This window comes from Geotrypetes seraphini, chromosome 10, assembly GCF_902459505.1.
Source record: "Geotrypetes seraphini chromosome 10, aGeoSer1.1, whole genome shotgun sequence".
In the NCBI taxonomy this organism is placed as follows: domain Eukaryota; kingdom Metazoa; phylum Chordata; class Amphibia; order Gymnophiona; family Dermophiidae; genus Geotrypetes; species Geotrypetes seraphini.
Genome location: NC_047093.1, coordinates 138258251 through 138281723, shown reverse-complemented (window position 1 = coordinate 138281723; position 23473 = coordinate 138258251). Strand labels below are relative to the sequence as shown.

Here is a 23473-nt window from a genome sequence, read left to right as displayed (position 1 = left end):
GGTCTGTCCATCTTCCCCTACCTGGACGACTGGCTCATTTCGGCTATGACGCCCTGCCTCACCCGCCACGCTTTGAGCCAAACCATCAACCTCCTTCTACAGTTGTGATTTCTCCTCAATTTTCCAAAGTCCCATCTCCTCCCATCTCAATCGCTGCAATTCATCGGGGCAACTTTTCAGACTCAGCAGGCTATGGTTTTCCTCCCGTCACTGCGAGCACAAGTCATCCAACAGCTGATGTCAACCTGGCACCCAGGGCTCTGGGTCATAGCCAGGGACGTTCTCACCTTGCTAGGACACATGGCGGTCACAGTGCAAGTGCTACAGTTTGCTCGCCTAAAGATGAGACCTATCCAATGGTTTCTCAAAACCCATTGGAACCAGTTCCTTCAACCACTTTCCACGAAACTGCAATTAACTTCCCAGGTGCTTCAGGACTTGCAATGGTGGTTTCAGGTGGATCCCCTAGCTCACGGGCTTCCATTTCATCCCCCTCAGCCTACTGTCACCATCATAACGGATGCATCCAAGAAAGGCTGGGGAGCTCATCTTCTCTCTTGGTCCACGCAGGGCACCTGGTCCCCAGCCTTGGCTCGCTGCAGCATCAACTTCCTGGAACTGCATGCCATCCATCTCGTTCTGCAGGTGTTCCAACACCACTTGCACAGTCAGGTCATCCGGATCCGTACCGACAACCAGGTTGCCATGTTCTATGTCAACAAACAGGGCGGGATGGGCTCCCCTCGCTTATCCCGCGAAGCCGTATTCATTTGGAACCTCGCTCTCCAGCTCCACTCCACACTGCAGGCTGTTTACCTTCCGGGCACGGACAACCAGCTCGCAGACAGACTCAGCAGGCAACTCAGTCCTCACGAATGGTCGCTTCGGATCACAGTTACGCGAAAAATCTTTGCAAAATGGGGCACTCCTCACATCGACCTCTTTGCATCCCAGACAAACACCAAATGTCCCGGATTTTGCTCCAGGTACGGAGAGCCAACCTGTCTGGCAGAATATGCGTTCCTCCTCCACTGGTCCCAGCATCTCCTCTATGCGTTTCCTCCGATTGGAAAAGTTCTTCAAAAGGCCATCGCAGACAATGCCTCCCTGATCCTCATCACACCGTATTGGCCACGACAAGCCTGGTTCCCCGTCCTCCTCAACCGGGCTTCTCAGGCTCCTTGGATTCTTCCGCAGTTCCCGGACCTTCTCACACAACACGACGGCCAGTTGCTGCACCCCAATCTTCCATCTCTCAAATTGACAGCCTGGCTCCTGCTACCACACTGACCGGGGACTCTGCCTTCACTCCGGAGGTCCTACACATCCTCCTTGCCTCCAGAGCTCCTGCGACTCAAAGCTCCTACTCCGCCAAGTGGGCCCGTTTCCAGCGCTGGTGTTCAACCCGTCTTCTTCAACCCAGCATCGCGCCCTTGGCTCAGGTCCTCCGCTACCTTTCATCTTTGCAAGTCTGCGGATTATCCTACAACTCCATTCGCGTTCATCTGGTTGCCATCTCAGTGTACCATGACCCCATGGACGCTGTCTCTCTGGTACGCCATCCTGTGGTCAAGCGCTTCTTCAAGGGACTTCTTCGTCTGCATCCTCCCCTCCGACCTCCTGTGCCGGTCTGGGATCTCAACCTCGTGCTGCAGGCTCTCATGGCTCCACCATTTGAACCTCTCTCTGTTGTACCTCTCAAATTTCTTACCTGGAAGACTCTATTCCTGGTAGCTATTACCTCGGCTCGCCGCATTGGAGAACTCCATGCCTTGGTTTCCTATAGTCCCTATACCCAATTTCTTCATGACAAAGTGCTGTTACAGACTCATCCTAAATTCCTGCCTAAAGTAGTCACGGCCTTCCATTTGAACCAATCCATAGTGCTGCCTACTTTTCATCCGCCTCCTCACCCTTCGCCTGAGGCCGAGAGACTCTACACCCTGGACTGCGCCAGAGCTCTCTGCCTCTATTTGAACAGAACGGCGAGTCCTCAGCGGCCGTCTCAGCTGTTCCTCTCCATCCGTCCATCTTCCTCTCCTAGACCAGTGTCGAAGTTGACATTGTCCTCTTGGATTACCCAGCTCATTGCGTACTGCTACGCCTTCGCCTCCAGTCCTGCTCTCCAGGAGATCCCTCCGCATGTCACGGCTCATGACCTCCGAGCTATGGCTACCACCTGGGCTAACCTTCGCCTCGCTCCTCTCCAAGAGATCTGTCGAGCGGCTACCTGGTCCAGGATTCATACCTTTGCCAAGCACTACTGCCTTGATGTGGAATCCGGCACGGATGCATCGCTGGGTTCTATGGTCCTGCAAGCGGCATTATGAGGCGTCAACTTCCCTCCTCCACTACGTCTCAGGTAACAGATCTTTATTATTATACATAGCATGTTATGTTTCTGTTACCTTTAGCTCGGGAGGCACCTTCTTGTGTGGCTGTAAGATCTCTGTCCAGGGAGAAATAGAAGTTGCTTACCTGTAACGGTAGTTCTCCTTGGACAGATGATCTTACAGCCACATAATCCCGCCCAGCCTCCCCTATTGTTGCCGCCAGCTTTATACCTAACTGAGTTGGTCGGTTGGGGGTTTGTTTATATAGGGGCCAGGAGGGATACATTCGGGCGGGAGGGCTGGCACATGCGCAAAGCTCTTTAGCTCTGCAGCTTTTAGACTGCCGGGTCGGCTCCGTCACGGGGACATCACCTTCTTGTGTGGCTGTAAGATCATCTGTCCAAGGAGAACTACCGTTACAGGTAAGCAACTTCTATTTCTCACTCGCTACTGCCCATGCTTTTTCTGGAAGTCTCAGCAGCCATTTTCAGCACCGAGAGAGTAGAGACAGGAGTGAGTGAGAATCTCTCAGGCACCAACGACCCGCTAGACCACCAGGGAAGCACAGTAAGCCTGGGGGGTCAGGGAAGGGGGTGGGCTGTGCCTCTTCAGGGTGGGGTGAAAAGGGAGAGGTGTGCTGACAATGGGGAAATTGCAGGGAATCTGTTGGTGCGGTGCAGGCGGAGGAGGAGGGACACCACCGGAAGGGAGGGTGGATAGGAATGCCTGGGTGATGTAAAGGGAGAAATGATAGAATATAAACCCATGTTTTATAGTCAAGTTACTATACTTTTCCCCTAAAAAGGGTTATCTCATAGCAACATAGTAAATGACGGCAGATAAAGACCTAAACGGTCCATCCAGTCTGAGAATATATGGTAAGCTGCTGAGAGGTTCTTATTATAGCCTCACTAAGCTTTAGGGTTAAGACAATATACCTACATCTCAACACATTCTTTACAAAACAAAAAGGCGCTTACAGCATATAAGTATGGAAATGTGTTAAGTATGTCACTATTCCTCCTGTACAGTCCACTCCTAATCAGAGGGTGATTCAAAGGCTCTGCCCACATCCCAGTGATCCCCTCTTACCTTAAAAAAGTTATAGTGCTGCTCCAGATCCTCATCTGTGAAACCTGTTCCTATCTGTGGAAAGAAGAGAGCAGGGTTGAGGTGGTGAGGAGGGGGGGGGAGGGAGTATAGCACAGAGAGAAATAAATTAGTTCATAGTACAGTCGTTAAGTGCAAGCCCTCTGGACCGCGATATGTGCTTATTCGGAGTACCACTTTTTAGTCATGAAAAATCACAGTACGCTGTAGTCAAATGCAATCAAACTTATTCAGCAAAAAACACACAATTTAACACGGTTCAGTTTTAGAAACAGCACTGTTCCATCTAACGCAATACATTGTAAAAGCACAGTTACTTACACAGTTACAGGTGTTATCCAGGGACAGCAGGCAGATATTCTCGCAAATGGGTGACGTCACCGACGGAGCCCTGGTACGGACCACTTTAAAAGTGCATTGCCAAAGTTCACGCTAGCTCGAACCACGCATGCACAAGTGCCTTCCCGCCCGACGTAGGGTGCGCAGTCCCTCAGTTAAGATAAGCCAGCTAAGAAGCCAACCCGGGGAGGTGGGTGGGATGTGAGAATATCTACCTGCTGTCCCTGGTAAGTAACTGTGCTTTATTCCCAGAACAAGCAGGCAGCATATTCTCACAAATGGGTGACCTCCAAGCTAACAGAGATGGCCAGAGAGTCCAGACAGTAGTGAGAAGTGAATGTATGAACTGAGGACCAGGTGGCAGCTTTACAGTTTTCCTCAATGGGAGTAGATCTGAGGAAAGCAACAGAAGCTGCCATAGCTTTAACTTTGTGGGCTTTGATATGACTCTCCAGTGCTAGTCCAGTCTGAGCATAATAGAACGAGATGCAGGCAGCCAGCCAGCTGGAAATCATTCTCTTGGATACAGGATGCTCCAACTTGTTTGGATCAAAAGAAATGAACAGTTGGGGAGATGTTCGATGTGCCTTTGTCCGGTCAATGTAATAGACCAAAGCCTGCTTACAGTCCAAAGTATGCAAAGCAGTTTCCCCAGCATGAGAATGAGGTTTAGGAAAAAAACACTGGAAGGACAATTGACTGATTGAGATGAAGTCAGTGACAACTTTTGGAAGAAACTTTGGATATGTACGCAGAACCACCTTGTCATAATGAAAAACTGTGAAGGGTGGATCTGCTACTAATGCTTGTAACTCACTGACCCTCCTGGCAGAGATGAGAGCAATAAGGAAGACAACTTTCCAGATGAGAAACTTAAGATGAGCTGTGGCCATTGGTTCAAATGGTAACTTCATCAAACTGGAAAGGACCACATTAAGGTCCCAGGCTACAGGTGGAGGCTTGAGAGGTGGTTTCACATTGAAAAGTCCTGTCATGAATCTGGAGACCAAAGGATGAGCAGTAAGAGGTTTATCCTTGACTGGCATGAGAAAAGCTGTAATAGCACTGAGATGGACTCTGATAGAGGTAGATTTGAGACCAGAGTCAGACAGATGAAGAAGATAATCCAACACCAATTCCATTGTCAAGAAGTTGGATCATGATGATGAAGAAGACACCAGGAAGAAAACCTAGTCCACTTTTGCTGGTAACATTGCTGAGTGGCTGGTTTCCTGGATGCATCCAGAATTAGACGAACAGGCTGAGAAAGATGTAAGTGTGATGGGTTCAGCCCCAGAGAAACCAAGCTGTCAGATGTAGCAATTGCAGATCGGGATGAAGCAGTGATTGTTGATTCTGAGTGAGCAGAGTAGGAAATACTGGAAGGGATATGGGCTCCCTGGAGCCGAGTTGAAGTAGAAGGGAGAATCAATGTTGCCTGGGCCACCGTGGAGCAATGAGAATCATGGTGGCTGCTTCTCTCTTGAGTTTGAACAGAGTGCACAACATGAGAGTAAGTGGAGAGAATGCATATAGAAACAGGCCCTTCCATTCCAGGAGAAAAGCATCTGCTGCCAGACGGAGAGGAGAGTAAAGTCTGGAACAAAACTGGGGCAACTGGTGATTGTGAGGAGCCGCAAACAAATCCACTTGAGGAGTGCCCCATTGAGCAAAAATAGACTGGAGAGTTGCAGATTCAAGAGTTCAATCGTGATGCTGCAGATTTCTGCTGAGGTTGTCTGCTAGAGAATTATTCTCCCCTTGAATGTAGACAGCCTTCAAGAATAGATTGCAAGCTGTCACCCAAGTCCAGATTTTCTGGGCCTTCTTGCTTGTTTATGTAGTACATTGCTACTTGATTGTCCGTGCAAAGCAGGAGGACTTGAGGGTAGAGAAGATGATGAAAAGCTTTGAGGACATAAAACATCACTGAGTTCCAGGAAATTGATGTGAATTTTTCGTTCCCTGGTAGTCCAAAGACCCTGAGTCTGAAGATTGTCCATATGAGCCCCCCAGGCATAAGGGGATGCATCCGTCGTGATGACCTTGTGATGAGGGGGCAAATGAAAAAGGAGACCTCTGGAGAATTTGGAAGAGGTCATCCACCATTGAAGCGAATGCAGAAGAGATGATGTCACAGATATATGTTGTGAAAGACAATCTGTCGCTTGAGACCACTGGGAAGCAAGGGTCCACTGAGGAGTGCGAAGTGACTTGGACAGTTGAAGCTATGTGGCCTAGAAGAACCATCATGTGTCTGGCAAAGATGGTTTGAAGAGGAAGCAGTTGCTGACACAGACGTATGAGAGCGTGAAGGCGATCTGGAGGAGGAAACGCTCTCATGAGAGTGGTGTCTAGGACTGCCCCAATAAACTGTGGACACTGAGTCAGAATGAGATGTGATTTGGGGAAGTTGACTTTGAATCCTAGGATCTGAAGAAAAGAAATGGTCTGCGATGTTGCTTGGCCACTTCCTGAGAAGATACAGCCTTGATCAACCAGTCGTCCAGGCAAGGAAAGACTTGAAGGCCGTGTGATCAGAGAGATGCGGCCACTACAATCAGGCACTTCGTGAAGACTCTGGAAGAAGATGCCAGGCCAAAGGGAAGTACTTTGTACTGGTAGTGACAGCAATTGATTTGGAAGCGAAGGTACTTCCTGGAAGACGGATGAATTAGGATATACTTGTAGGTTTCCTTGGGATCGCGGGAGCATAGCCAGTCGTTCTGATTGAGTAGAGGATACAACATGGCGAGTGAAAGCATCCTGAATTTCTCCTTGACTAGAAATTTGTTGAGAGTTCTGAGATCCAGGATGGGTCTCAGTCCTCCCGTCATCTTGGGAACTAAGAAGTAACGAGAGTAGAATCCCTGCCTCTGCTGAGAGGAACTTCCTCGATGGCATTCAGCTGGAGAAGGGATTGAACCGATTGGCAAGCATGGCATTTTGATACAGTCGTTTGCCAAAGCGGTCCATTGTCTTACCCTCTCTGCCACAAGGTACGGAAGCATATACACTGGCCCCTGCAGATTTTTTAAGGGTTGACTCCACCAAGAGAAATTCGTGGAGCAGCTGAGACTTGTCAAAGCCTGGTATGGGAACGACCCTATAGAGTGAATTGAGTTTGTGAGGAGCCACAGGGATGGTCAAAGGAGTTTCTAAATTTTTGTAAAAGGTCTCCCGCAAGATGTCATGGAGGGGGAGCCTCAGAAACTCCTTAGGTGGCTGCTCATAATCTAATGCATCCAAAAATTGCTTAGATTTTTTTTAGAGTCAGCTTCCAGGGGTATAGAAAGAGTTTCAGCCATGTCTTTCAAAAATTTAGAAAAAGAAGACTTGTCCATTTTTTTGAATAGGTGTCGATGGTTCAAGATGTTTCTTCTTCAAGGCCTTACCCAATTTGACTGACACCTTCTCGGGAGATGTCTCCGACACCAATTCTTTAACTAAATGAGGCTGTACTGATGAATATTTTTGAAATGCCGGTGCCGATATCGAGGATTCAGACCTGACTGGTATTGGCATTGGAGGAGCCAGTGTTTCCATGACAGGGAGTAAGAGTTGAAACTGTTCCCATAACTCCTGCAGCAATTCCTTAATTTGCTGCTTGAGAGAATGCACCAATACCACTGGCTTTTTCTCTGGTACCTTCAGTGCGGCTCTGCGCTCCGGCGTTGAGGACACCGATGTCGAGGCACTTTTTGGGTCTCCTCGAGGTCTGCAGGACTTGGCTCACTGCTGAAGTGACCTGAGGACCCGAAGGGGTGGGTGAAGGCTTCTTAGCCGGCTTACCCACTGCATGCGACACCGAAGATGATTCCATCACGTCGGATGTTGCGGTGTCGATTTCGGTGTAGACCCCGACGCCGGTACTGGTGTTGAATCACCCTCCATAACGGGACCGAAGAGGAGATGTTGCTGAATCTGATGATTTTTAAGGGTCCGCTTCTGGAGGGAGGAGCAACGAATACAAGATTCAGCCCTGCGGATCTGTGATGGAAATAGGGTGAGCACATCGTCTGCACTTCTTAAAACCCGTCTGAGGACGGGACATTGAGGGAAAAATGGCCTCGGCAAAATCGAAGGTCGAGGCTTGGGGAGTGGAACAGGCTCCACCGGGCCGAATCCACAAAAGCAAGAAAAAATTTTTTTTCACAGTTTCAAAGTTTCCTTACACCAAGTCTTTATAAACACTGAACCTACCCTAGCTTTAGCCCATGCAACTCTGGAGATCCCTAAAAGCTTAACCATGGGGTAAACCAGTGTCCTTGACAGCTCAAAGCAAGTAGGCAGTTTTAAGGAGGCCGATCTTGATTATTTAAATAGACTGTTCTTTAATTGCATATTTCTGACCCTGCTCTTTAGGTCAGCTCCTACCTTTGAACAAAATTCAGCATGGCCTGGAAAAACACACACAACCCCCCACAATCACCACTACTAGGGTTGGCAAAGCTTTTCTGGAAAAGAAAGTTTAAACATAGTTCCCTTGATGCTAGAGGCACGGAGTTCCATAAATTCTCACCTTGCAAATGGTCTGGTACTCCTCACTCTCCTCGTCGTATGCTCCCAGCAGGAAACCGCCATACATACCAGTGCGCTTCCCCTTTCCCAGATAAGCACCCATCACCACCAGATCCAGATCCAGTATGCCTTCCAGGTAATCCTTCTTCAGCTACAGAGACATGAGCAAAGGGCAGGAAGTGCGTATTTGTGTACAGATGAAAAGCAACTTTAAACTGATCAAACAAAGCTCTGCTCACCTTCAACCAATTGCGTGACCTCTTAGCAATCTCATAGGTGGCATCCTGCTCAAGGGTCTTTACCATCAGTCCCTCACAGGACTCTGGGGGAAGGACACGAGAAGCAGATGAGATGAAAAGAAAGGGGAAGTTAGTCAAGCCCTACAAACTCTTTTCCAGTTTAGCTGCCAAAGGAAGGGTTATCAAACACCTAAAAAAAAAATAAATAAATAAAAATCAGCTGCAATGTAACTTGAATGAAGGCATTCGAGTCAAAGATAGAAAAGATTTGTGTATTGAGGGTAAAAGTAAGCTGGACAGAGGCCAAGTAACATAAAACAGTACCTTTGATGGACTGGTCGAGGAACTCTGAAATCTCATCCATGCTGGATGTGTCCATGAAGGTGGCAAACAGGAACTCCCCTTCTTTCTCCACAAAGGCTTCCCGTAAAAGCTGTCGCCTTCTTGCAAAGGGTTCTTTAACCAGCGACTGGGATAGGGGAGTACAAGAGAGAAATCTGGCAGGTTTACATAGGCAAAATGGATGAGATAAGAGGAGGGGAGATGTGTGTGCACCACACAAGCCGGAACTGCCAGAGAACAGACAATAGGTCATATGGTTTGGGAGGGTATTTACAGTTGGAAAGGTGCCTGATGTGCTGTGGACCTTGAGTTTATTTTCAGCAGCAGCTCCAATTTGTACAAAACAGCGTGCCATTAAACGAAGACATATCATCTCAATAGGTGAATATGCAGATCACATTATGGACAGTTTTATGTGTTGTTTATTGTTTCTTGATATATCGCCTTATCCAACATGTGGGCCAAAGCAGAGTACAAATACTAAATAAAATTTTGGAAAAGAACTCCATACAAAGACAGTAAAGAAATAAATGCACTAAAAAGAAAAACAATATAAAAATAAAATTAAAGGATTAAAATGTGTATGTCCTAGTCTCCCTAGGTCACAAACCAGATTCAAATTAGAAAGGAAAACCTCAGAGAGGAGAAAGGTTGAAAGCTTGCTCAAAGAGAAAGGTGTTCAGCAATGATTTGAACTTTGAGAAGCTGGATTCCAGGTGAATACCGGTATATGCCAGGTCATTCCATGATTTGGGAGCCAGAAACAAGGCGGCGGACTTCCTAGTGGCTTCATAATGAGCCTGATGTGGGCTAGGAAGCACTAGTCAGTTTGCATCGATGGACTATAGTCGACGAGATGGCATATAAGGAGTGCCCAGACTGGAGAGATACAGGGCACAAACCAGAATGAAGTGATTTATGGACTAAGCACAAAAGTTTGAAAAGGGAGTGATACTGAATGGACAGCCAATGAAGATATAGGAACACTTGGGTTAGCTTGTCAAAGCAATGCGTGGCAAAGGACGCATAGAGCAGTATTTTGTAAGGTCTGTAAATGTTCTAGTTATATTGTAGTTACTCCTGTTTAATAGAATTACAGTAGTCTAATTTAGAAATAATGAGAGCGTTTACGAGGGAATGAAGCAAATTGAAATCAAGGAATGAATGTAGTGAATGTAACTGACATAAAGAGTAAAAACCCAATTGGACAGTATGTGAAATATGATCCCGAAAAGAGAGAGTTTGGAATTCATTATGACTCCAAGACCAGGCTGGAAAGTGGAAGGCCAGCAAAATGTCGTCTGCACAGATGAAAAATTTTACATTAAAAGACTGAATCAACGTTGCCACTGGGCTAATGAAAATGTTAAAGAGTAGGAAAAAGTAATGAACTTAGTGGTACTTCACAAATAAGATTGTGACTCTGAGACTTTGGAATGATGAGAGGTTGTTTTTGTCCAGGAGTTTGATAACTCATGGACAAAAACCATCTCAAGCATGAAATCTATGCACTCTGTACATATTGCAAGGATTTCCTCCTGTTTATGCTGTTAGAACAGATCATTTCTCTAGCATAAGCTTACTTATTTTGTTGCTATGGTTACTTCCCTTCTCACAGGGGGGGAGGGTGAATTCTGGTTTATGTTAATAAAGACCCTTTATGACTATAATACCCTTGAAAGAGGGTTCAGTCCCTCTGTTCTGTTCCCATTCTGTTAGGCTTTCCTATTACTAATTAAGTTCTTTCTATTCTGTCTTTAATAGTTGTAGACTGCTTTGATATTATTGTGAAAAGCAGTATATCAAGAGCCTGATGAACACTGGTTTCTATTTGGTCATGGTCTGTATCAATTTATTGATAAACTAGTCTTTTAGCCCGTTACATTAACGGGTGCTAGAATATATGTCTGTCTGTCTTTCTTTCTGTCTCTCTCTCTCTGTATTTCTCTCTCCCTGGCCCCCTTTCTTTGTCTGTCTTTCTGTGTCTTTCCTTGCCCCCTGTGCAGCAGCAGCATTTCCCCCCACCGCCCCCCCTTCTCTTCCCGCGGTCTGGCCTTCTTCCTTTTTCTTCACCCTCCCTGTCCATCAGCACCTCTTTCCTGCTCCTCCTGACCAGCAGTAGGCCTACCTTCCTTTTTCTCCCCCCCCTCTTTCTTATCCCTATGATACACTTACCTTGCTCTGCCCCTGATCAGAGGTTCCCTCCGCCGACAGCCGCCTCAAGGCCCACCCAGTTGCACCCATTGGGAAAGTTCCCTTTGCCGCATCCCGTACAGTAAAGTGCGTAACTTTTCATCCAAGCTTTTTATTGTGTCATCAGCAAACTCAACTCGAGGAGGGTCTTTCCCCGTCAAATTCAACTACATTATTTTCTTCATAGCCATTACTTAGGTCTTTTGCTGAAGCAGAATCTGCAGCAAAGTAACTATCACAGCTCTGCATTTGTGTCTGCTAGTTTTCTTGTACTGTAGATTCCTATGGGGGAGCTACTTGAGTTTGTGCCTGCACAGGCACAGTGTCATGGAGAGGTTGCGGTGGGATAGCTATCACCTGTGGAAGCTGGGCTTGGTATGGTGTGGATGGATAGGTGGTGGGTTGTGAAGGCAAAAATTGCTGGCTTGCTGGATTTTGTTGCAGAAGATGTTGCTGAAGCAGACGATCACTATCCTCCTTGCACTCCGGGTCCCTTAGTCCCTTGCCGCCTCCCCACTTCCCGTGGTCCTGACAAACCTCTCGTCTCTAGCAGCAGCCGCAGCACTCTGACGCTGCTTCGCGGCCTTCTACTGCCCTGATTTGCTATGCCGCGTGTCTGATGATGTTATCAGGGACGCGGCAGAGCAAATCAGGGCAGTAGAAGGCTGCGAAGCAGCGTCTTTTTTTTTTTTAAAGATCTTTATTCTTTTTTATTACTTACATTAAGTGAAATATATGTAATACATACAGTTTTAACAAACACTTGAAATTACAATCAAATATTCTATTATTGTAAGTTAAAGAAATCCCTTTTATCAGAATTTTATATCAGAATATTCTTACAAAAGTTTACCCTCCCTAGCCCCCCTATATGCTCTATCCATGTGCTATGATATATGATCATTAGATAAATTAGTCAATGGTCCCCAAATTTTATTGAACTTATGAATATACCCCTGTTGTAATGCCATCACTTTTTCCATTTTATAAATATGACAAATTGAGTTCCACCAAAAAGTGTAATTTAACTTAGTGTAATCCTTCCAGTTTTGAGTAATTTGCTGAATGGCGACCCCTGTCAATATTAACAAGAGTTTATTGTTGTTTGCAGATATCGGACTTTGAGTTCTCATTGCTGTTCCAAATAATATTGTATCATATGATAGTCCAACATGATTTTCTAATAAATTATTAATTTGGGGCCAAATTATTTTCCAAAAAGCATTAATACAGGGACAAAAGAAAATTAAATGATCTAATGTCCCCACTTCTATCTTACAATGCCAGCATCTATTGGATCTATTACTATCTACTTTTTGTAATCGCGTAGGGGTCCATAAAACTCTGTGTAACAAAAACATCCATGTTTGACTCATAGATGCTGACCTTGTAGTATGTATCCTCCAGGACCAAAATTTTTGCCATTGAGATGCAGAAATTGTCTGTCCTATCTCAATACTCCAAATGTCCCTAAGCCCTGTTCTTTTTTTTTTGTTTAAAAATCCATATAAAATCTTATACCATTTAGCGGCTTGGTGTCCTAAAAAATCCGCCTGAAAGCAAAGGATCTGCAAACTATACTGAGTGTTAAGATTCTTCCATTCAGGGAACCCTTCCTGAATAGCCTGCTTCAATTGCATCCATTTAAAATATTGTGTCTTGTTCAATCCAAATTTTTGTTGCAATTGTGAAAAACTAAGCATTGATCCATTTACTATAATATCATTTAAAGACCGTATACCTGCAATTATCCATTGCTTCCATACTATTTTGAATCCACCAATTTTGATCCTGGAATTTACCCAAATGGATTGATTTAATGATTTAGCCAATGGATCTGGTGATATATTGCTAATATATCTTAGTGTTTTCCATGTATCTAGTAGAATTCTGTTGTCTTTATATCTCCTAGGCATTGTTATACTAATTAGATGTTCTAAATGTAAAGGGAACATGAGTCGCCATTCTAAATATAAATATATAAAAATATAATATAATAAATATAAATATAAATATAAAAAAAAGAAGCAGCGTCTTTAGAGTGCTGCGGCTGTTGCTAGAGGCGAGAGGTTTGTCGGGACCGCGGGAAGGGAGGGCGGCAAGGGACTAAGGGTAGCGATCAGACCGCGTGAAGGGAGGGTCGGACGGGAGTTCGGGTGCGCCGGGGGGGAAGGGTGTGACGACGACGATCTGCCTTACACAGAAAAGATCGGGATTTAAGGAAACACGTCTGCACAGCCAGCGACCGCTGTCTTTCCGCCTCTGCCGGCGGGGACCGCTGGGGCCTGGGTGCGGCGAGGAAGGGGGTTCTTGTCTGAGCAAGCCCGACCGAATCCCGGGCCTGCTCTCCTTCCCCTAAGTCAGCTGTGTAATTTTTTTTTTAATTTGAAAGCCGCCGCCGCAGCCGCGCATGCGCACTCGTGTTTCCGCGACGGATCAGGGAACACGACTTTTGAGTGCACATGCGCGGCCTAGCATTTTATTATATTAGATTACTCATCCCATATAATATCTTGTGTTTACTTCAGTCTATGGATCAAAATTATACGGACTCGACGACAAGACATTTTCTCAGCTCTGGAATGCTATGCTACACATTTGAGAGGAAGATAATCTGACACTTTTTTTTTTTTCCAAATTCTTTATTCATTTTTCCATCTTACAACAAGAACACAATATTACATCATTTAAAGTAACCTGAAAAGTTTCTTATTCAAAGATGCTTTCAGCCTTTAATTTTCTTTAAAACCAATATCTCTGCTTCCTTTTCCGGCAGGGCTTTGGAGTTGGAGTCTGAGACAATTTTGGGTACTGGAGTCTTGGGTACCGGAAACTGAGGAGTTGGAGTCGAAGAATTTATCTACCAACTCCATAGTCCTACCAGGGAGTCTGAGACAATTTTGGGTACCTGGAGTCGGAGTCGTGACTACCAAAAACTAAGGAGTCGGAGTTGAAAGATTTATCTACTGACTCCACAGCCCTGTTTTCTTGTTATTTTTCTTTTCTCTCTTTTCTTCTTCTTTCCCACTCCTACCTTATTGTGCTTTCCATACATGTTACATAGAAACATAGAAATAGACGGCAGATAAGGGCCACGGCCCATCCAGTCTGCCCACCGCAATGACCCTTCCCCACCTAACTCAGTGAATAGATCCCACGTATCTATCCCATTTGGCCTTAAAATCAGGCACGCTGCTGGCCTCAGTGACCTGAAGTGGAAGATTATTCCAGCGGTCAACCACTCTCTCAGTGAAAAAGAATTTCCTGGTGTCACTGTGCAGTTTCCCTCCCCTGATTTTCCACGGGTGCCCCCTGGTTGCCGTGGGACCCATGAGAAGGAAGATATCTTCTTCCACTTCGATGCGACCCGTGAGATACTTGAACGTCTCGATCATGTCTCCCCTCTCTCTGCGTTCCTCGAGTGAGTAGAGCTGTAACTTATCCAGCCTTTCCTCGTAAGGGAGATCCTTGAGACCAGCGATCATCCGGGTTGCCATTCTCTGCACCGACTCTAGTCTCAGCACATCTTTTCGGTAATGCGGCCTCCAAAATTGCACACAGTACTCCAGGTGTGGTCTCACCATGGATCTATACAATGGCATAATGACTTCAGGCTTACGGCTGACGAAACTCCTGCGTATGCAACCTATGATTTGCCTTGCTTTGGAGGAAGCTTGCTCCACTTGATTGGCAGCCTTCATGTCCTCACTGACGATCACCCCTAGGTCACGCTCTGCTTCAGTTCTTGTTAGGATCTCGCCATTTAGGGTGTAAGTCTTGCATGGATTATGGCTGCCCAGGTGCATGACTTTGCATTTTTTGGCATTGAAGCTGAGTTGCCAGGACCTAGACCAGCGCTCCAGTAGTAGTAGGTCGTGCATCATGTTGTCGGGCATTGAGTTTTTGTCTGTTGTACTCTTGGCCACTACATTGCTTAGTTTGGCGTCATCAGCGAATAATGTTATTTTACCTCGGAGACCTTCTGCCAAGTCTCTTAGGTAGATGTTGAACAGGATGGGGCCCAGGACGGAGCCCTGTGGCACTCCACTGATCACCTCCGTCGTTTCGGAGGGGGTGCCATTCACCATTACCCTCTGAAGCCTACCCTCAAGCCAGTTCCCAATCCATTTCGTCAGCGTGTCGCCCAATCCTATAGAACTCATTTTGCTCAGCAACCTGCGGTGTGGTACGCTATCGAATGCTTTGCTGAAGTCCAGGTATACGATGTCCAGGGACTCCCCAACATCCAGCTTTCTCGTCACCCAGTCAAAGAAGCCGATTAGGTTGGATTGGCAGGATCTCCCCTTAGTAAATCCATGTTGACGGGGATCACGTAGATTCTCCTCGTTCATGATCGTATCCAATTGGCATTTGATTAGAGTTTCCATTAGTTTGCTCACTATTGATGTGAGACTCACCGGTCTGTAGTTTGCTGTTTCCATCTTGGAGCCTTTCTTATGAAGTGGAATGACGTTAGCCATTTTCCAGTCCAACGGGACGTCACCTGTACTAAGGGAGAGATTGAAGAGTGCGGATAGCGGTTCCGCCAAGACATCACACAACTCCCTGAGCACCCTGGGGTGTAGGTTGTCAGGCCCCATTGCCTTGTTAACCTTGAGATTTGACAGCTCGCAGTAGACACTGCTGGGCGTAAACTCGAAATTACTAAATGGATCAGCTGAGTCAACCCTTGTCTGCAGCTGAGGACCAAGTCCCGGCGCCTCGCGGGTGAAGACTGAGCAGAAGTATTCATTTAACAGTTGGGCTTTCTCCGAGTCCGTTTCTGCATAGTCTCCCCCTGGTTTCCTGAGGCGTACTATCCCACCTGAGTTCTTGTTCCTGTCACTGATATACCTGAAAAAGGATTTATCTCCTCTCTTTATGTTCCTTGCTAAAGACTCCTCCATGCGGAATTTGGCCTCCCTAACTGCTGTTTTGACTGTTTTTGACTTGGTCAGATAGATTTCCCTGGAGTCCTGTTTCCCTGATTGTTTGTAAGAGATGAATGCTTTTTTCTTCTCCTTGATGAGGTCCGAGATCTCCGTAGAGAACCATTGTGGCTTATTGTTCCTACTCCGTTTACTTACCGATTTAACATAGCGGTTTGTTGCTTCCTGTATGGTGGCTTTTATAGTTGACCACATTTCTTCCACGTTATCGGTTTCTGTTTGGCTTTGTAGCACCTGGTGAACGAAGTCTCCCATTTCTTTGAAGTTTGTGTCCTTGAATTTAAGGACCTTGGTTAGTGTGGTAGATTTAGTGAAACCTTTTCTGAGATTGAACCATACCATGTTGTGGTCGCTGGAGGCCAATGTGTCGCCCACCGAGACCTCTGTGACACTTTCTCCATTGGTAAGTATCAGGTCTAGGATTGCCTGATCCCTTGTTGGTTCCAACACTAGTTGCCTTAGTCTTGCTCCCTTCAAGGAATTTAATAGCCTCCTGCTGCTGCATGAAGCAGAGGAAAGCGTGACCCAATCCACATCAGGCATGTTGAAGTCACCTAACAATACTGTGTCCCCACGCAAGGTGATATTCTCTATATCTCCGATTAATTCCATATCTTGGTCATCCTGTTGTCTTGGGGGTCTGTATAGTATAGTATAGTACTTCTTTGAACTTTAAAACCAGATTGTATTTCTACCCCCCTCTACCCTTTTGTATACTAGTTTTTTTGTATATTGATTTAGTTTATCTTATTTTATATTCAGCTCTTAAATTGTAATTGTACATTTTTACATTATTTTTCTTACTACTGTATTTCGCTTAGTAAAACAAGGTAAGCGATCAAATCAAATTTTAATAGAAACTTGTAGGACTCTCATATGATACTATATTATTTGGTACAGCAATGAGAACTCAGAGTCCGATTTCTGCAAATAATAATAAATTATTATTAATATTGACAGGGGTCGCCATGCAACAAATTACTCAAAATTGGAAGGATTATACCAAATTAAATTATACATTTTGGTGGAACTCGGTCTGTCATATATATAAAATGGAAAAGGTGTTAGCGTTACAACAAGGGAGTCTTCATAATTTTAAGAAAATTTGGGAACCACTGACTAGTTATTCTAATGATCAGATTTCATAGCACATTGGTAGTAGATATATAGGAGTGGGAGGGGGAATGTATATTATATGGAAATAGGAAATGAAAAAAGGGGAGGGATTTATTACATATGATAAGATGATTTACTTGTAATTACAAATGTCATGTAATAATTGATTATAATATGTATAATTCACTTGTTGTAAGAATACAAAAATGAATAAATAAAAATTTTTTAAAAAAAAGAAACTTGAAACTTCAGCTCTTTTTGAGGTTTATTGATGTATCTGCCTTTCATTAAAAGCCAAAGAAGATTACAAATAAAAAGGGATTTAAAAAGATCATGCATGTTGGTGACCTTTGCAGTTTGGCAGTAGCGCACACACCACCGAGAGAGTGATCCTTGCGGAAAACAATAAAAAACACCTTAAAAATCAAACCACAAAGTTTTCAGAGAGTTCAGGAGGAATTGAGAAGGCATACATGGTTTCTCTATCTTAATACTTACCTCCCCATTCAAGTACAGCATGTCAAAAGCATACACGCACACTTGGACTTTGATCTCTGCAGCATCTACATCCTGGAATTGGGGGGGGGGGAGAAAAGGGAGAGAAACAAAGGAAGGTTATTTCACGGTCTCAGCAGGACAAGATATCTTTTAGTGTTGTATAAAGGCAGCTAGGATGACTTCTGAAACTCCCTCAGATGTCCAACAGACAGATTTTTATTTAGTTTTATAGCCCATCCTCCTCAGGAGCCCATAACAGGTTACAAGGATACATACACAATAGTTTTCAGGATTAATAACAAGCTAGAGAAAATGGAGATGGTTTTTGATTTACATGCTACAGGATCAATAACGAGCTACAAGTGGTGGGAGACAGACACAAATGTGGTTGGAAGGTGGCAAGAGGGCAACAGGAACCAGGGTTCATTTTCATCAGAAATTGAATCAGCAGCCAAAATTTGTCATTCAGTTTTGGCTAAAAATTAAAACTGAAAACGGCAACTCCCCACCTATACAGAGAGGATATTGTGGATCAACGAAAAGGTCCAAGTCCTCATCAGGCAAAACCCAAGAAACCCGTGGATGCTTGGAAGAAGATAAGGGGAGGGGGCAGACGCTGAAGTCGCATGCAAAGCCCCTCCCCCCCCCCCGAAGAACCAGAGACCCCTGGGGAAGAATAAGAGGAGAGTAAGTGATAAGCTTGCAAAGCTAGTCATGGTTGGGGGAAGGGGGCAGACCCAACTCGACTAAAAGCTGAGACCCCAATTTTGGGGCTTTTTTTTGTAGGGGACCCAAAAATCTCAGCTTAAAGTTGAGTATATTATGGTATTTGGTAAAAATTATCGCAGCAATTCTGTGTTTGTAGCTTGATAACAGACAAAGGTGAGGGAGTGAGATTCAAATACTGAAACGGAACAAGAACGGGAGTATCTGCTTTGGTAATTTGGGGAAAAGGTAGACTGAGGGTGTCATCTGGATAGGGAGTACAAACCTTTCGCTTGCGGGTGGTAAGGACCTGGAAGGGCTGGATCTGTTTTGTTTCAGGGTCCCAGGCAACAGCTTCTGTGTCAATGATACAGGACCTCACACTTTCTTTCTTAACCTTTGCCGTCCAAGAAAAAAAGAATTAGCTTCTCTTCCGTGCTTTGCTATTCTTCCCTTATAAACCATTTTATGCTTTACATTGTCAACAGGCATACAAATTGTACTGTAGAAGATTTCCAGAGTCTAACAAAGATGAGATCTCAAGTATCTAAAAATTAATGGACAGCCACTAGGCCCTTTCCTCATTATACTGGCTGATCTTAAAGTGGTGTTCCCTGGAGGCAAGAAAGGAGAAATTAGGTTCTTATCTGCTAATTTACTTTCTTTTAGCTTCTCTAGACCAGTTAGCAATGTTACTTACCGTAACAGTTGTTATCCAGGGACAGCAGGCAGCTATTCTCACTAGTGGGTGATGTCATCAGACAGAGCCCCGGTACGGACGTCTCACAAGCACGTGTTGCTTGTAGAAACTTAAAGTTTCTAGATGCCCGCACCGCGCATGCGCCGGTGCCTTCCTACCCGGAGATCCGGGCGTGTCTCCTCAGTTCAGGTAGCTAGCCTGAGAAGCCAACCCAGGGGAGGTGGGTGGGACGTGAGAATAGCTGCCTGCTGTCCCTGGATAACAACTGTTACGGTAAGTAACATTGCTTTATCCCAGGACAAGCAGGCAGGTATTCTCACTAGTGGGTGACCTCCAAGCTAACCTCAGTGGGATGGAGGGGGAGTTGGCGACTTAAGAGAATAAATTTTTCAATACTGTTTGGCCAAACTGTCCATCCCGTCTGGAGAGGGTATCCAGACAATAATGTGAGGTGAATGTGTGAACCGAGGACCAGGTGGCAGCCTTGCAAATTTCCTCGATTGGTGTTGATCTGAGGAATGCTACTGAGGCTGCCATTGCTCTGACCTTGTGGGCTGTGACCTTACAAGGAAGTGATAATCCAGCCTGGGCATAGCAGAAAGAGATACAAGCCGCCATCCAATTAGAGATGGTGCGCTTTGATACGGGTCTTCCCAACTTGTTAGGATCGAAGGAGACAAAAAGTTGAGGAGTGGTTCTGTGTGGCTTGGTGCGATCCAGGTAGAAGGCCAAGGCACGTTTGCAGTCTAGAGTGTGAAGGGCCGATTCTCCGTGGTGAGAATGAGGCTTAGGGAAGAATACTGGAAGTACAATGGATTGGTTGAGATGAAATTCGGAGACCACCTTAGGCAGGAATTTCGGGTGAGTGCGGAGGACCACCTTGTCATGGTGGAATACTGTGAATGGTGGGTCCGCCATCAATGCCTGGAGTTCGCTGACTCTGCGAGCGGACGTAAGGGCTACAAGGAAAAGCACTTTCCAGGTGAGATACTTCAGAGGGGCCCTGTTGAGTGGTTCAAACGGGGGCTTCATGAGGTGGGAAAGGACTACATTGAGGTCCCAAACTACTGGGGGTGGTTTGAGAGGAGGGTTAACATGGAAGAGTCCTTTCATAAATCTGGCGACCACCGGAAGGGCCGAGAGGGGTTTCCCTTGTAGAGGCTGGTGGAACGCCGCAATAGCGCTCAGGTGGACTCGTATGGATGTGGACTTGAGCCCAGATTGAGATAGGTGCAGGAGATAGTCCAGCACGGAGGATAAGGAAGCTCGCTGAGGTTCCTTTGACTTAGAAACGCACCATGAGGAGAATCTGGTCCATTTCTGGGAGTAGCATTGTCGAGTGGCGGGCTTCCTGGAAGCTTCCAAGACCTCCCTCACTTCTTGTGAGAATTGGTGAGGGGTTACGTTGAGAGGAACCAAGCTGTCAGGTGGAGAGACTGCAGGTTGGGATGAAGTAGTGATCCTTGATGTTGAGTAAGTAGTGAAGGAAACACTGGAAGTGGTACTGGTTCCCTGCTGCTGAGTTGAAGTAGGAGGGAGAACCAAGGTTGTCTGGGCCACCGAGGAGCTATTAGAATCATGGTGGCCCGTTCGAGTTTCAGCTTGACCAGAGTCTTCTGGATCAGCGGGAATGGTGGGAACGCATATAGAAATCGTTTCCCCCAGTTCAGTAGAAAAGCATCTGCCTCGAGGCGATGAGGAGTGTAGATCCTGGAGCAAAACTGAGGCAGTTTGGCGTTGTGGGGAGCCGCAAAGAGGTCTATCTGAGGCGTCCCCCATTGCGTGAAGATTTGGTGAAGGGGGTTGGAATGGAGAGTCCATTCGTGCGGTTGTAGCAGACGGCTTAGTTTGTCTGCTAGGACGTTGTTCTCCCCCTGGATGTATACTGCTCTGAGTAGGGCGTTGTGGCGCACCGCCCAGTCCCAGACTCGTAGAGCTTCCTGGCAAAGGAGGGCCGAGCCTGTGCCTCCTTGCTTGTTGATATAATACATGGCGGCCTGATTGTCTGTGCGAATGAGGATTACCATGTCGTGGAGTCGGTGTTGGAACGCTTGGAGCGCATTGAAGATGGCTCTGAGTTCCAATAGATTGATTTGGTGTAGTCTTTCCGCACTGGTCCAGAATCCTTGGGTGCGGAGACCCTCCAGGTGGGCACCCCATGCGTAATTCGACGAATCGGTTGTGAGAACTTTCTGATGGGGGGGAGAGTGCATCAGCAAACCTCTGGATAGATTCGAAGAGGTCATCCACCAAAGTAGAGACTGCCGAAGAGCAGGTGTGACTACGATGCGTTTGGACAGTGGATCGGATGTCTGATTCCACTGTGATGCCAGGGTCCACTGGGGGATTCTGAGGTGGAGTCTGGCAAAGGGTGTCACGTGTACTGTGGAGGCCATATGGCCCAGGAGCACCATCAGTTGTCTCGCCGGTAGGGTTTGGCGAGTAGCCACCGACTGGCAGAGATGAAGAAGAGACTCCATGCGTTGCCGGGGCAGGAATGCTCGGAGTCGGGTGGTGTCCAGGACCGCTCCGATGAAGGGGAGGGACTGGGTGGGTTGTAGATGAGACTTGGAGAAGTTGATCTCGAAGCCCAAATTCTGGAGGAAGTAGGTTGTAGCCAAGGCCGCCGAAGTGACCTCTGGGGCTGACGGGGCCTTGATGAGCCAGTCGTCGAGGTATGGAAACACCTGTAGACCCCTGTCCCGGAGTGCTGCGGCCACTACCACCAGGCACTTTGTGAAGACTCTGGGGGACGAAGATAGGCCGAATGGTAGCACTCGATACTGTAGGTGCAGATTTCCCACCCGAAATCTGAGGAACTTTCGGGAGGCCGGGTGAATGGGGATGTGAGTGTAGGCCTCCTTGAGATCCAGGGAGCATAACCAGTCGTTCTGCTCGAGGAGGGGGTATAGAGAAGCCAAAGTCAACATGCGGAACTTCTCTTTGACCAGGAACTTGTTGAGGGCTCGAAGGTCTAAAATGGGTCGCAGGTCGCCCGTTTTCTTCGGGACGAGGAAGTACCGGGAGTAAAACCCTCGGTTCAATTGGTCTGACGGGACCGGCTCGACAGCCCGAAGCTGAAGTAAGGTTTGGACTTCCTGAAGAAGAAGGGCGGTCTGCGTCGAGCTTGAAGGATACTCTCTTGGAGGATGGTCCGGGGGGACCCGGTGGAATTGAAGAGAGTATCCTTCTCTTATGATGGAGAGGACCCATAGGTCCGTGGTTATGGCCTCCCATCGGTGGTAAAAAAGATGGAGGCGGCCCCCTATGGGAGAGGCCGAGGTTATGCTCCCGGGGGGGGCGTCAAAAGGGCGACGCATGGCTACCGCGCTTGCGGCGGCGCGTGCCGAGAGTTCGAATGCATCGAAGGAGGATTGCATCAGCTGGAGGCGTAATTGGGAGAGGGAGGCTACCACTTCCTCGAACTCGAATCGAGCTTGGTTGTCTATGAACGGAGTGAACTTGCGGAGCACCGGCAAGAAGAACTCCAGATAGGAAGAGAAAAAGAAGTTGTAGTTTAGCACCCGTGACGCCATCATGGAGTTTTGGTAGAATTTTCTACCAAATTTGTCCATCGTTCTCCCCTCTCGGCCCGGCGGTACAGAGGCGTAGACCTGGGAGGGGTGAGAGCGTTTAAGGGAGGACTCGACCAGTAGGGATTGGTGGGAGAGTTGAGGGCCCTCGAACCCTTTATGGTGCACGATGCGGTATCGAGCATCGAGTTTGCTGGGGATCGCCGGTATGGAATACGGCGTTTCGAAGCACTGCATGAAGGTCTGGTCCAGTAATTTATGCAAAGGGAGCCGAAGCGACTCCGTTGGAGGGTTAGGTAAATGCATGGTGTCCAGATACTCTTTGGAGTATCTGGAGCCCGTGTCAAGGGTCACATCCAGATCATCCGCCATTTGTCGGAGGAATGATGAGAAGGACAATTGTTCCGCCAGCGTCGGTCTGTGGGACGGGCTGGAGGAGGATGAGGCCTCCAGGTCCGTGGACATCGGGGAGTGACAAGGAGAATCGGGCACCGGTGTCTCCTCGTACTCCGGGCCCCTCGGCGGGGACACCTCTGATGAGGAGTATCCCCTACGTTGCAGTTTTTTCTGCGGTGACACCTCCGAATGGCGTGAGGAGTGCCAGGATGAGTGTCTCGATCGGTGCCCGTCTCGGTGGCGGGACGGGGATCGGGATCGTCTGTGCATCGCATGGTCTCCCGAGGCCCCCAAGTGGATAGGGCTGGAAGCGGTGGATCATAACTGGGTTTGCGATGCGGGTTCTTGCGATGCTACCCAAGTCTGGTAAGGAGTACGGAAGAACTCTTCCTGACTATGCCCAGGGCTTCGAGTATCGATCGGAGGTCTGGTCCCATGTTGGCGCGGAGGCGTAATGGGTTCTAATGGCGGCATATCGGTAAGCGAGGCTTGCCGCGTG

At 46.9% G+C, this 23473-nt stretch overlaps 1 protein-coding gene across 2 annotated transcripts in view; it reads right to left on the bottom strand.

Annotated features, from left to right (window-relative positions):
- LIG1 (DNA ligase 1) overlaps positions 1-23473 on the bottom strand; it is a 135454-nt gene that overhangs the window by 9924 nt on the left and 102057 nt on the right. For both annotated transcript variants that reach the window (XR_004540810.1, XM_033960347.1), the window contains exons 18-23: positions 18632-18742; positions 17641-17712; positions 8867-9011; positions 8543-8625; positions 8305-8454; positions 3426-3479 (exon numbers count right to left, since the gene is read on the bottom strand). Coding sequence is in view for 1 of the 2 variants with exons in the window: in XM_033960347.1 (XP_033816238.1) it covers positions 3426-3479; positions 8305-8454; positions 8543-8625; positions 8867-9011; positions 17641-17712; positions 18632-18742 (615 nt within the window). In the remaining variant the exon portion in view is untranslated. The remainder of the gene's footprint in view (positions 1-3425; positions 3480-8304; positions 8455-8542; positions 8626-8866; positions 9012-17640; positions 17713-18631; positions 18743-23473) is intronic.